The sequence below is a fragment of the Anopheles aquasalis genome, chromosome 2, assembly GCF_943734665.1.
Source record: "Anopheles aquasalis chromosome 2, idAnoAquaMG_Q_19, whole genome shotgun sequence".
NCBI lineage: Eukaryota > Metazoa > Arthropoda > Insecta > Diptera > Culicidae > Anopheles > Anopheles aquasalis.
Genome location: NC_064877.1, coordinates 2,273,701 through 2,287,500, shown reverse-complemented (window position 1 = coordinate 2,287,500; position 13,800 = coordinate 2,273,701). Strand labels below are relative to the sequence as shown.

Below are 13,800 nucleotides of genomic sequence, written 5' to 3'. Positions count from 1 at the left end.
CTAATGCTAGACTAATGATTGAACCATTTTTCATCGTAAACGAACACCATTACCTCGGAGTGTTTCGCTCGCTCGTTAGACCGCTCTCGTCGATCTCGGTGCGTCATAAATCGCAGTTTGACACAAGCTTTTGAAGAATCTGTGACATCTGCTTCGCCTCATTTTGGCACGACATTTATCAATTGAATCATCTTTGCAAGGCATAGCATATCGTTGAAGAAAAGGTCTTGTGCGCCATCAATAAAGTAAAACAATTGATTAAACAAAGTCAATGCTCTCTCGCATCTCTACCACTCGCACTAGAAATATGCGGCAAGTAGTCATTTCCTTCAAATAATAACCTCTAGCTGCTTTAAAGTTGAGAGCAAAAGAAGACGATTCACCTCTCGTCTGCAAGTCTAATTCGGGTCACGTTTCGCAACGGTAAGATTACTGACCATTATCCGTTTTACGAGGCCAACCAATTCGTGAAGCTCCCGAGATCCGATGATAAAACTTTTAAGTAATCATACGCCACATCGATAACGAGATCGCCCTCGTAAAGCGGCACCTACGCACGGCCGTGATTTGCAATCTGGCTTGTTCTGCGCGACCTTCGATCCACGGTGGTCGCCGTTTTTGCTGAACCAACGCGCAAGTACATGGGAAACAGCTTCACCCCTATAACGAAAAACATTATTAGCCTCATTATAATCATCTGGTAGGTCCGTTCGAAACTGTCGCTCCCTTTTGGCATGGGTCAGCGAGTTCTGCGTCGTTCAGGATCGCGCGAGGTTTCGTCGTAGGATTTTAGAGAAAAAAAAACCGTGAATTTGCCCACTCCACTCCACCTACATTTTACTCTCTGGCTTGCCACCAGCAGAGACCAAAACTGTCATAAACTTAGTTTATGATGGTTCCGCTTTAACGCTACAATGCAGTAGCTTGGCTTTGGTCCTTTGACGCCCTTTTGTGATGCATCGCTTATCATAACCAAGCCACCCCCCGCTGAAGGCTGACGGCGTGTCGCGTTGAAGGTTGGAAATAAATTTAATTTAATATCTAATTAAGTCAGTTAAAATTTTAATCAAGCAACAACGATTTCATGAAGGCGTTAGTTTTGGTTTGAAATCCTATCCTATCTGGCTGATATCCGTCAACCGGGGGGGCCAGCGAGAACGATGCAACACGACGAAACCTGTGGGTTTCCCAGCCAGGCAGCCAGCCTGCACGCTTCACGAGAGGATCATCTCCATTTACAACACTTTTCTGTCACTTTCATCCATCGTAAAACGTCCATTGCTTTCCGTTGCCTGGCCAAAACGAGCGCACTGATCATCAGCTTCCTGAATACTGTCGCTTAGACGGGCGGATGGGTGGTGTCCTTCGGCCGCCATAAAAAGGGATTTATGGCCACATGCCGAGCAGTCGTTGGGCAGCAGTGCCAAACCTTCCTTCATTTTTACTGCAGCCTCGTGTTGTGTCGCTTTCGTTTTAATGCAATCTTGCGCTTCGACAGTTACCACCGCTGCTCGCTGGTCGCTCTTCAAAAATAGCGAATCTATGTTCGAGCAGCCAAAGATGCTGTACAGTTACTCCAACTTTTGCGCAGTATATCTTCGAACATTTTCAAAACGAGCTCGTTGTTAAGCGGATTTTTACGTGTGCCTGTTCAAAAGCTCCCTGCTACGGATTGCCCCTCATCTGTTAAAGTGACGAAGATCGGAAAGCTAGTTCTCACATTTTGCTTGCCATGCCAACCTCTGGTTGTCATTTTCCCAGAAACGAAACATCCACAGCAACAGCCTGCTTTCTTTCGGATCTCATCAAATATCCACGGGTACTTTAAGGAGAAACGCTGGCAGCGACATGAGAGCCACTTAGTGGCTCGATAGAATCTTTTCGCTTCTATTCATATTGAGTTAGTTTGGCTTGTATCGTTGTCGTCCAGCTCCTTATGTTGGGGTGCTGGGACCTGGATATGGGATTGCTGTTAGAGATTCTATAAAATGAATATTAGAGTTCCATTAGTGATGTTTGTGCTTACTATCATCTTCTGCTTCGTTTGTTGAAAGTAGCGAGCAGAGCAGCATAAAATACTCCTTGATCATTAGGTGATATGTTGAAGTTATCGTTGACTTCGTTTGGATCCGAAAACGATTCACTTTGGAATGTATTTCTTGTGAATTTGTAAAATTACATTAAGCTTAACATAAAATACAGAAACAGTTCACAATCGGCACGCTTTCAATTCCAATTTATTTTCTAGCCTTTGCTTTACTTGCAACGGTCATATTTCATGCAACGTAACGGCTTAATAATTTACTAGCGACGGTACTCTATTGAAAATTTCAAATGCACATTCCAAATGTCGCCAGCATACCGTAATGGATAAACTGTTTGTTGCTTTGCGCTTTTGGCCGCCCACCGTTCCACCCACCGCAATATTTCGGATCTGTGCATTTAAACGTGGCGTCAGTTTGCACAGGCTTTATTTTTCAATTAAAAGTCATTTCAAATTTTACGAACGCCTACCGTTTCCAGCTATTGTCCCGCCGGGACAGGAGAACCACAATATCCAGTAACCAAATTACTGGACTGACCGAAAAGGGATTTGGGTTTCTTCATTTGCATGTTATTAGACACGCATCACCCACATCAGCGGTTTTAACGTTATCGTTTCGCCGGGAAAGTTGGATATGAAACAAAGTTCACTAATTAAACTTAGTACTGCCTACCAAATGTAGAGGCTGGTATGGCTGCACAAATTATTGCCAAAAGGCCATTTTTTGTTTTGCGATTGTGATTGAATTCAATCATCATTCGCCGCTCATTACTCCGAATACTATTAGGCAGTCCAAATTAACCATCGAACATTGATATGCTTGATGCCATTGATTTCCAAATTTTAATCAATCCGGCTTCGCAGAAATCATCAATTAGCATTCGCCGGGATGGGATTGATGTGTGATATGATTGATACGCAAGTATCTATTCATGTTTCGCATAAAGAACTTAATGACTATAAATAACATAAATCGAACCGGATATAAAATTAATTCTACAGCATTGCAGACAAATAACAAATATTTTTAACATATAAGCATTGTTAAAGCGCTTATACACTATTAGGTTTTCAGATATTTCAACAAAAAATTGATATTCGGAAATAACATATGATCACAGCGAAGGAACCTGATTTGTACGTTGCTATTGACTTTCTAAGCTTCTTGCGCTTTTTCGTAATCGTGAAAGTGAAAGTTCCGATTCAGTATAGATCCGTTACGTCTCCCAGTGTTTTCGTGATATCATCTCACTAACAGCGCTTTACTTAATACGACAGATAAAATATCACTTAACAATTTGTACACTTCTTTGCTGAATGGTAACAAAGCCTGACAAGCTTATTGTAAGTCAATCCCTCTCCCTCATTCGTTCAACGTTAAGTTGACACTACAACGCTTGACCCATTTTCATGCGATAGCGTCTAGCCGTATATCCATCGAAACATCCAAATCCTCTCAAACAAGAGTCGTGGTAGATTTTAATGCTCAATAAAGTATCGGAGCCGAGAGTTTTACTGCGCATTTAATTTGCTCTTACCGTATTCTCTTGACGAAAGCTTTATTATAAATCAATTGAATTACATGAAACTTGTCGAGATAGCATGAACCGTGCCACAAAATTCTGGCGAGGTGATAACGTTTGATATTCGTCAGCATGTTTCAGTTTGGCACAAATCAGCCCACTGTAATAAAAAATGAGGCCATTTTGTGACATTTTACCTGCAAACGATGAGCTGCACATAAGTGCCAAACGTGAACGTGAAATTGGGTTTTGTTACAACGGTTTATGAGACGTATCGCTGCCCCCCTTTGGAAGGTACTTACAACGACATTTACCAGGCACAGACGCAAGAGTACGAAATTTACAATAATTTAATTTGAAACTCGTAAAATGGCAAACGTAGCGAAGAGCCCATGGTACACATCGGTTCCCTATTTTTTTTAAGAAGAAACCCAATTTGGGGCCAATGATTTTAAGGTCACCATACTGTTGACTCATCTCGATGGCACATGATACGTGTCGATGGGATTTTCATCCCAAAAATAATCCGCACGATGTCCACCAGAGGTCAACATAAAAGTGCTCACGAAGATTTTAATCCGCTGCTGTACTTCACCTTACAACTGACCTTTACGATACGGCATTATACGTACAAATTAATGGAACAGTTGACAACCTCAAACAACAGTTTCAAATGTAGCTGATAAATAGTGTGGTAAGATTATATCAGCAAAGAAATGAATCGTTCCCGGAAATGAAGCTTCCTTTAGCGTAAAAGCATTATGCAACTCATGCAACTATATTCATTGGTGCCATTAGGAATACAAGCCAAACTATTTCCTGAGCGGAAGTATCTTTTCTTAGATTGATGATGTCAAAAGAAGATGAGACACTTTTTGTTGTGAGACATTGTGATTAGTCGTTGTAGATAAATTCAACTGATTTCATAAACTTTCTTTTCCCATCTAACTACCAGCAAACTCTAATATGCGGTTCTCATGCTCCTAACTAACAAGGCCCCAAAGCATTGAATGTTTGCAAACCATTGCGCTAACACTTTGAAGGTCAGTGGCAAGATCCACTCGGAGACAATGAAAGCAGTGGGAAGGTTGGAGAAATCGATACTTGATTGATGGCATGGCGTGTTCCGAGCAGATCCAATCATTCCATCTCATTTGTTTCTGGCCAACTGCTAATCGACTAAAGCTCCTTTAAACCATTCGTACCAGCTGAATCTCTGCTCGGCAGTTGCCAGACGGTTGGAAGATGCCTTGCGTAAATTAAGGGTCAGGGCCAGAATGTCTTGAATGTGTCAGACTGATTTCTTCCAGATTCTTTCTAGCTGTGGTTTGGTTTATTAGTCAGACTATTCATTCACTCCGGCATCTGACCCGTTCTCATTATGCGATAATGATCTACACTCCCTTGTCGAGAACGGTCCAGCGAGCAATCCCACCACGCTACCATTTAATCCCAGCAGAAACAGACACTAATGAATAGGCCCCAGTGGCATTCGTTGGTTTAGAAAGCAAGAGTGAGAGATTATGTAGCGTTTAAGGTTTCAAATGATTAGTCACATCCATGATACATGAAACGTACGTTAAGGCAGTCATGTGAAAAAATACAGTTTACCATTTAGTTAGCAAAGCGAATGTGCTAAATAAGGTTTAACGTTTGTAACGTTAAAAGTTCCGTTTTTAGCGAGCGAAATGAATTTTCAAACAATTCCCCCGAAGCTATGCTACCCCTTTGAAATTCAGCGGCAAAAACTAAATTTACAGATTATTTAACAAGTGATGGTAGTAGAATAGATGATTGTACCCGAGACTTGTGAAACTACAAACTGTAACTATCTCATTCCAAAATCATCCTTAACACTCCAGTGGAACAACATTAACGAGCAAAGAATTTGGTATGTGCTGCTCTTGTATTTCGGCAGACGTCTGATTCCATCATACTGTTGAATGCGTTCCCTTAACTCCTATCGCAATAAAACATCTTGAAGGATTTATTCAGGCGTATAAAAAGGGTATTAGAAGTTGCTTTGAAATAATCATTCTCTCCCCTCTCCCCAATCGATCTTTAGGAGTTTTATATGTGGGGGTAGTGTGTGGTATTTGGAACATAAAAGACTTCAACAAACTGTTGAATGTTGTCCAATAAGGAATAATGATGAATGCATTTTGAAAATGGGAAGGTAAATATTCAAACACTGACTCTCACTTCGAGCAATTAAGTAATTTTATCGTTTTGTTCTTAAAAATCTATGCAGAAATTGTGTATCACAAATTGCTGCCTATTACGATACCGATGCTTTGGCTTCGCTTCTATTTTTCTGGGAAAAATAGAGGGACCATTCCCCTCTAAAGTGTCTTCCGAACCTGTGTAGAAAAGAAAGTTTTGCGCTCCAGCACGCCAACATTCTGAGAAGGGTGCATGAATGTAGCAAAAAGCATTCCGTTCGCTGTCTCCGATCGCTCTCGGACAAGTTCAAACCCAACACTTTCCGTCTGTTCGGTTCGGTTTGTTGCGGAAATTGATGCTCACTTTGTGCCACTTAGTTTTGCCGTCGGTTTTCGAAAGCAAATAACAATGCCGCTTAATTGCGGGTACGTCACCAAGGGCCGGCTACAAAGCGAAACGGCGCCCGAAGCAGAATTCAGCAAACAAACCAACAAATGCCTATAAAGAATCCGCACGAACACGCCGGCGCAACTTTAAGGAAGAATATAAAGGAAATACTTTACGATATAATTGAATCCATTCCAACAGCGGCACTATTTAGGGAATAGTTGGACACCGGGGAAGCTGCACGGGGTGCAATGAGGCGTGGCGCGTGTTTCGTGAAACCAGCATGGGTGCTTCCGAATGGTAGAACCATAAACCCCCCTCAAACCATTGGCGAAATGTTTTGGTTGGTTGGCTAGCTGGCTGGCTGGCTAGAACATTTTGTAGCATTTTGGAGCTTTTGCTTGGTCTGCATTCAACCAGTTTTGTTCTTTAGCCTCCCCCTGGGCCTGGACCAAGCCACCACTTTCTCCAGCTTTGCGCTTTTCAAAACAACCACAATGGATTTAGAACATGGGCCGCTTGGGGTAAACAGGCGAATGAGGTTAACTCTGGCGAAATGCCGCAGCACAAAACATTGCCCACTTAGTGGCACGCACGCTAGAGGCGTTCTCGTGCTCGTGTTGCTTGTTATTCGTAAATGGTTTTATGAGAAAGCCTCCGGCCTCCTTGATGTCTACAGGCCGCACTTCAAATCAAATTCGTGATTATTGTGATGTGCGGCGCCATTTCCAAATCTGCCAAATCGAGACCACTTGAAGCCGTGTAGTTTTCAACCAGAAAATTTCTCTTTTTCCTTCCACCGTCATCACCCCCGAAATATGGCGATAAATTAGTTCGCCTTCCCTTTTTTTTTTTTAGGTGTCCCTCCCCGGTGGTCTAGAGTATTTGTTTTCCGTCGACCAAAGGTGGGAGTGTGTGCGAGTATGGGATTCTCGACCGTCTTATGCGACAAAAGGGATCCGAAAGCAGTGCTTTTAAGGTCCGTGGCACCGTAGGTGCTACTCGAACGTTCTTTAAATATTGGGGATGGTATTTTTAGGGGGGGGGGGGGGGGCTTCTAGGAAAACGAACGGCGAATTGCGGGAAAGAAGGCGCTTACATGCCACCCCATCAGAAATGCTTCAGTGAAAATAAAAACAACCGCTATCCGTAAGGCACACAGAAGGCAAACAACCCAACAACGCCCAACAGTTCTGAGCAAACATACTCCGGGAGTGGGGGTTCCGCATCCAAACGAAAGCACCATGTGAGAGATTGCGGCAAAGGGCACTTGTTGTCGTGGAGCACAATGAAAACCCCCTCCCCCCGCGCCGTAAAGGATTCGTATTTTTGAGCGGGGTGTTGAACGATTTGTTGTTTTATTTGCGCTTTCTTGTACGGGTACGGGTGGGTGAGATCCTTTTTGACCGAAAGGTAGCGGATTCTGGCGCGTACAGCAACAGGAACCACCTTCGCGTCTTATGCTTGATTGCGCAAACACACGTCATGCCGTACGCAAAGAGCGGAAAAAATTGTGACAACTTTCGAAGACAAATTGGAAAACTTTTCATTCCATTTACCAAACCGTTCCGTACCGAGTGGTCGCATGCATGCTGGTGTTAGGGCTCCGATGGGTCAACCGATGGTCCCAAAGCGCTTGACCTCGAGTGAAACAGAACCGTTCCTTTTGTTTCGAACGGTTCGTTGCGCTTCCCAGGCCTGCTAGTGGGACTTAGTTGTTGTAACATCTGTAACTGAGCCTTTAGAGACATGTTTGATTTGACCTCACCGGTTCGGAACGTGATATTCTTCCCGAGAGATACTTAACGGAACGGACTTCGATTTGTATCTGCTGCTGTTGCTGCATACTAACATGGAATTTCTGCCACAATTCCCTTTCGGTGGGTTTGACTTTTTTAGACAAAGGAAATTAATATCACATTCGGGAACAGTGAGCAGCAGCGTGAGTTTTAGTTCACTTCCTTACGCACAGCGGGCGAGTTTTTTTGTTATTCGAAATCAAGGATCCGGACCACGGAATGTTGTCCGCATTCTTCGGTTGGATTGTTCAACAGAATAACAGGATGCTGGGCCACCGGTGGTTGGTGAACGCATCCAGCGAACGATGACTTGCAGTGCCTTCGAGCGAAATGGTGCAGCCGCTGTTAAATGAATTCAAGCGCAGCGATCAATTGATTGGAAATTCATAGCTGTGCACTCAGTTGAAAAGTTTCATCAAAAATCATTTCTATTCAACTTTTCGTTTTTTTTTCGTTCGCTCGCTCACTCGCTCCTCTCTCCGCTTCTTCATGTTACGCGCAATTTTTCTGTTTCGCAACGGGCGATTGGCTTTTCCATTTTCGCTCGACTAAACAGGCAAAAACGGGGTTGACCACAAATCCATATAACGCTCCCCGATTCCCTGCGGGACCTGCGAACGGAGCGCCTAAAGGTAGGAATAATTTTACCTCGAAGCTCCGGCACATGGGAATGGCATTGGAACTGGTTTAGAGCCACAATATGCAAATTACCTAGTGTTTTTTCACGATAGCACCACGCAACGCAACACTATTTATTTGTATCAGCTGAAGCGCTATACGCTTTACGCTGTCGGGATTGAAAATCCATCTATTTGTTCGTCCACTTGGGTTGCAACGGTCAACGTTGGTTAGATTGTGCCAAATGAAATCAACTTGAAGATACGTTGTTTTCTGAGTCACTGAGTCTCTCCAAATTTACTATTCCTCGTATCAAACCATTTGGTCCATCTCGTACGCTCGTTCAGAGTGAATCGCTGAGAGCTTCACCGAAACGCCAGTAGCTCGATACTTACTATCCCATGAAAAATGATCATCTTCTTACCCCCCGGCCATAACTATACCCATCATTTAACACAAATGATGGTGGCACTACACGCCAGGCAGCGCCCCCCGTCCCGGTGAAGGCTAAATAGAGTATCATAACCTATGGGTTACTCCAGAAACCAATTTTGCCATCGCTTTAGACAATGAGATCAGTTGTCCCTCCCCGTTGTCGAGGGTTGCAAAAATGCAGAGAAATATATTGTATCATAATGTAGAAACGAAATTGAAACAAATTTATTCTGGCCTGTTTTACTAGCTTTATGACGATGATTACATTTTTCACTCACAGTGCCAAACACATAGTCTGGAGACGAACCACCGATCCACCGGAACCCGGCAATGTGCCCGGCAGTAGCATTTCGGAAGGGATTATGTTCACGCAGCATGATTAATGTGGCGCATTAAAACGACTCACGGAAATTCGGGGCGAGCATCATTTGTCGAACTCTACCAGCACTGACTTATTTTTGGCGCAGTATTACATTCACTTTGCTTTACGTTCACTTCCGGTGTAGTGTTGGTAGAGTGGTTTAGAAATTAATGTTTCATTAAAATGAATGTCTAAGGAACGTAAAAATGAAAATTCATAAATTTCTTACTCACTACGCTATACAATACTGTTACAATCAATTGGGTGGTTTAGATATAAAAGCCCACAATAAAGCAATTGTGAATCTACAGATACAACACAACAGCTTCTACCGTTTCTGTGAAAGGCTGTAACTCATGGTCAAGTCTTCCATGATGGAGGCGCCCGGTACCAAGTTTATTCCAAGCATTTTTTTTTTCCTGTTAAGGGGGGCTAGGGCAAGAATAGTGTGTAATTTTTTTGGATCAATTAAAGTAAAACTGACAATAGGTAGATAGTTTTCTACAAATAAATCCGTTTTTGGTCAAACCGTTTTTGGTCCAAATCAAAAGACTTGCCCGTTAAAGCGACGAACCCGGTTTGATCATAATGTAATTGTGCAAGTGATATTAATTTGTATATTTAAGACGACATTCATTTGAGAAAAATAAGATTAAATGGCTTCTTCAAAAATGGGCCTTTTTTAACCCAGAATTAACCTTAGCGCCCCCTTAAGCGGTTTCTGTGTTCGTGGCTTATCTTTATCGCAGTTTTTTTCTTAAATAAAAAGAAAACATTCGAAAGAAACAGTAAATCGGGAACGCTTACATATGAAACGGTTGGAGATTTAAACATTATTTAGCAGTAGTCCACAGGAATGGGAATATTTCTAGCGGCTAGTGATAGTGTAGGTGTCCTTCTTCTCGTCTCCGTTCTATGTGCTGTGACGATAAGCTCCCGTTGCGTTGACATTGACCAGGTTGGGGAAGGAAACATCAAACTGTATCAAGATGATGAGATACGTCGCTGTGGCACCAATCATCTGCAAAACGGTTCAAGCTTCAGTCTTCCGTTTCAGCAATGAAAGCGCTTAGTCACGAACACCCCCAGCCCTTACCGTATACCACAGTGTCCAGTCGTAAACGAAAAGACCGCATGTGATGACTGGACTACGATGGAGTAATTGCTGCGAAAACAGGTTCAGCTGCACGAGAATAAGCCAATATCGTTCCAAGTGAATATACTGTCAGAGGGTAAATGCTAGTACAGTGCTAGTGCTCACTTCTCTTATCACGATCTCGGACGTAGAACAGTTTATCGCCTTGTGCACCAGAACGCCAATTCGTTTACCCTGCAAAGATAGTAAAACAGGTTCGTTCGATGATGAAAGTTAACCATTTCAAGAAAAGGACGCTTCACATTCAGCTTCTTAACGGCATGATACAATTGCCAGCCAACCAGCCAGCCGTGTCTCTTACCTCACGGGCTATCTTGCTGCCCACGGCGATGAAGAACAAGACGAAAAATAGGTAGTACATGTACCAGACGAAATTCAGCACTCCCATGTAGAACAGCTCGTTGCGATAGATGAAGGCCCGGAACAGACCGAACGAGCAGACGACTCCGATGACGAAGCACAATCCAACGCAAAATGTGATCTGATGTGTACGGTGGGTTCAAAATTTGACGAGCAAAAGAATAGGAAGGTAAGTTAGCGTTCCGCACACGCCTAGCCTAGCACCATCACGTAGACTGCATCCTTTTCAAGGATTCACTCCGGTAAGTACACTTCTTGTATCGACGAAACGTGTCTTTACGCTCTACTGTTCTTTTATTCCAGCACAGACGACACAACGCCACATAATACCCAACTAGGAACGCTTCGGTGCAGTTTTGAGCCGCTCCCCCGGGGGAGGGCCAGAGAGCCAACTCAAGAGTGTCTTAACGAAGGGTACGTTTCTTACCTGCACCGAGAAGCAGTAATTAACGAGCTCCACCACGTCGTTCAGCTTGTCGTGCAGGATTTTGATTTGCTTCAGCACATTTATCTGTTCCTTCTCGCTGCAGATCGCGAACTCATTCCGGCCACCAATGGCGGAAGGGCTCGTCGGGAAGTACATTCTGGAAGTGGAATATAAAAGTACAAACCAAAGCACGATAAACAATTATCTATTCGAACCAGCAAGCGCCACCAAAGCACCGCTCCGATACAGTGTCTCAGCGAGTGGCAGAGACACGTCGCAAGGAGAGTCGCAAACCTTATAGCCATTGCCAACCGTTGAAAGCGCAGCAGCAGAAACCAGAGCACGATGGCGAAGTAGCTCGTAATGGTGGGAAAGGCCGCGTTATAGTAGACAAACGAGAACATATTGTAGTACCAGCGGCCATCGAAATTGGGCTGATTGTTTAGCACCGTGATTTTGTACGCGTACACGAGGGCGGACGTCCCGAAAATGCCGCTCAGAAAGCACACCATGCCGGATATGATAAGAAACCGCTGCATCCGATAGTTGATCCTCACGCCAACCTGTTGCAGATCCTCGTCGATGGCCGTGAACGCATGGAACAGTGCCCTGAATCGATGTCGCAGCAGGAAGTTGATCAGCATCGTCAACAAATACACCAGCGTCCCGAGTAGATACGAGAAGATGCGACTATTCAACGCCAGCGAGGACGTCTGGAAGCGCATCATGTCTCGTCGAACTTGACGGCACGGACCGTTGATGTAAAGCGTTCCGATTAGCAGCAAAAGGATAACGTTTAATATCGTCATCCAGCGCTTGTTGGAATCGTTTTGAAACGCCGGTGCCAATCCCAGACACTTTAGCAGCAGCAAGAACGGCCGGAAGGCTTCGGTCGGACTTGCCGTGTTCAACATTTGCAGCACTTTGTACACCATTTGCAGGATAGCCTTTCCAGACCGCAAGATTATGTCTCCGTTCACCACTCACGCACAATAGATACTGTTTCCCCATTCACCCAAAAGCGACCACGATTCCTTTCGGCTTTCCGACACCATTTGGTGGTATTTGTTTGGGTGTGGCATATTGGATTACGGTACGCCATTATATGGTTACGGACGGACGAGAACCTATTAAACATTTGGTTCTATCCGTCTGGACTCTCCCCTATTTAGCGGTGCGATGGATCAATGTGTCAATTTGTTGAACGGTGTCATTAACCATGATATACGAAGACGATAAGACAAACAATGAAGTGTGAAGTAGTAATTGAAATTTATGATATTTTTTAAACGATAGGAAAGCGCTCTTTAATGCTGAAACTATGAATTAGAAGACTGCTAACTAATAACTTACCTAAATGTTTTATTCAGACGGCTGAATCTAGCTTCGATTACAAGCAGAAACACAATAAATTGGCCACATTGCAACAAGAAACACATGGCAAATAGAGATGCTGGGATAATGTTGCTCAAGGCAGGCATTACTTGCGATGTAGACTTTACCATATACGATACATAAACCGTCAACAGTGAGGTGAAGGAAATGAAAGTGCCCACCGCCAGCATGGTCACATAAAAATGCCAACGCCGGTGATCTATTGGTATGCCGAAGCATCCTAAATGAAGATCAAATTCATGCATCATTCGCATTATCATCGATATGCGCTGATTCAGTGCCCAACCACAGGCAATCGAAAAAACGATGCTCACATACTGGAAAAAACCGTACATACATTCTAAACGCTCAACAATTATAGAAGTGTAGAGATAGGATGTATTTTGCACGAATAGGTTCATGTATAAAGCATATGAGTATAGGCACAGGTATAAAAGAAAATATAAAAATTCGTAACACCGCCTGAATGTTTTCAACGTCTGATGGCCCCCACTGCTGTACGGTGCCAAGCCAGCAAGCCATAAAATAAACACGAAAGGTTGTACAGTTTTATACACATCCTTAACCGCGAACCAAATCATAGCTGTTGCCTGAAGTCGGAACGACGATACGTTATCGTTTGAAAGCCGCACGGGTACTGTCCTAGGTAGCTCAAACTGAGGCCCAGCTGGCGCACCCATATCAACGCGTTAATTTGATACACCATTTGTTTACACTGTCAGCAAGAAGGTAAATAAACTAGAACAAAAGTTAGAATCAACAAGCGAACAATATTACGTCAATCGAGAGGCTTTACATCATAAACTCCATGGCAGCCGTTCAATGTGAATAGGCCAACGCTAATATTTCCCATACAGAACACGAAGAATTGGATCGAAAAATGTAGTATCACTTACCCAAACAACACCTTCAGTATCTCATAACGTGACAATACCATCAAGGCTACCAACGTAGCTTGCAACCACAAATGAACGTACGTGCTAAAGTACAGCAGCCGAACAATTTGAAACATATTTCCGACTAGCTGGCTCAAACCGAATGCATTCAAACAAATACTTGTAACGGCAATACAAATGAATGGATAGGAAACTGAGAAAATGCACAAATTTCGGGCAAACTTGGTTGTACCATA

At 43.4% G+C, this 13,800-nt stretch overlaps 1 protein-coding gene across 1 annotated transcript; it reads right to left on the bottom strand.

Moving 5' to 3' along the window:
- Window positions 1-10,243: 10,243 nt before the first annotated feature.
- On the bottom strand, window positions 10,244-13,249 carry LOC126572086 (uncharacterized). Its single transcript, XM_050231126.1, has 6 exons — window positions 12,627-13,249; window positions 11,274-11,430; window positions 10,788-10,967; window positions 10,592-10,660; window positions 10,427-10,513; window positions 10,244-10,351 (listed from the first exon to the last, which is right to left on the bottom strand). The coding sequence occupies exons 1-6, from the start codon at window positions 13,247-13,249 to the stop codon at window positions 10,244-10,246; spliced, it is 1,224 nt and encodes a 407-aa protein (XP_050087083.1).
- Between the last annotated feature and the right edge of the window lie 551 nt (window positions 13,250-13,800).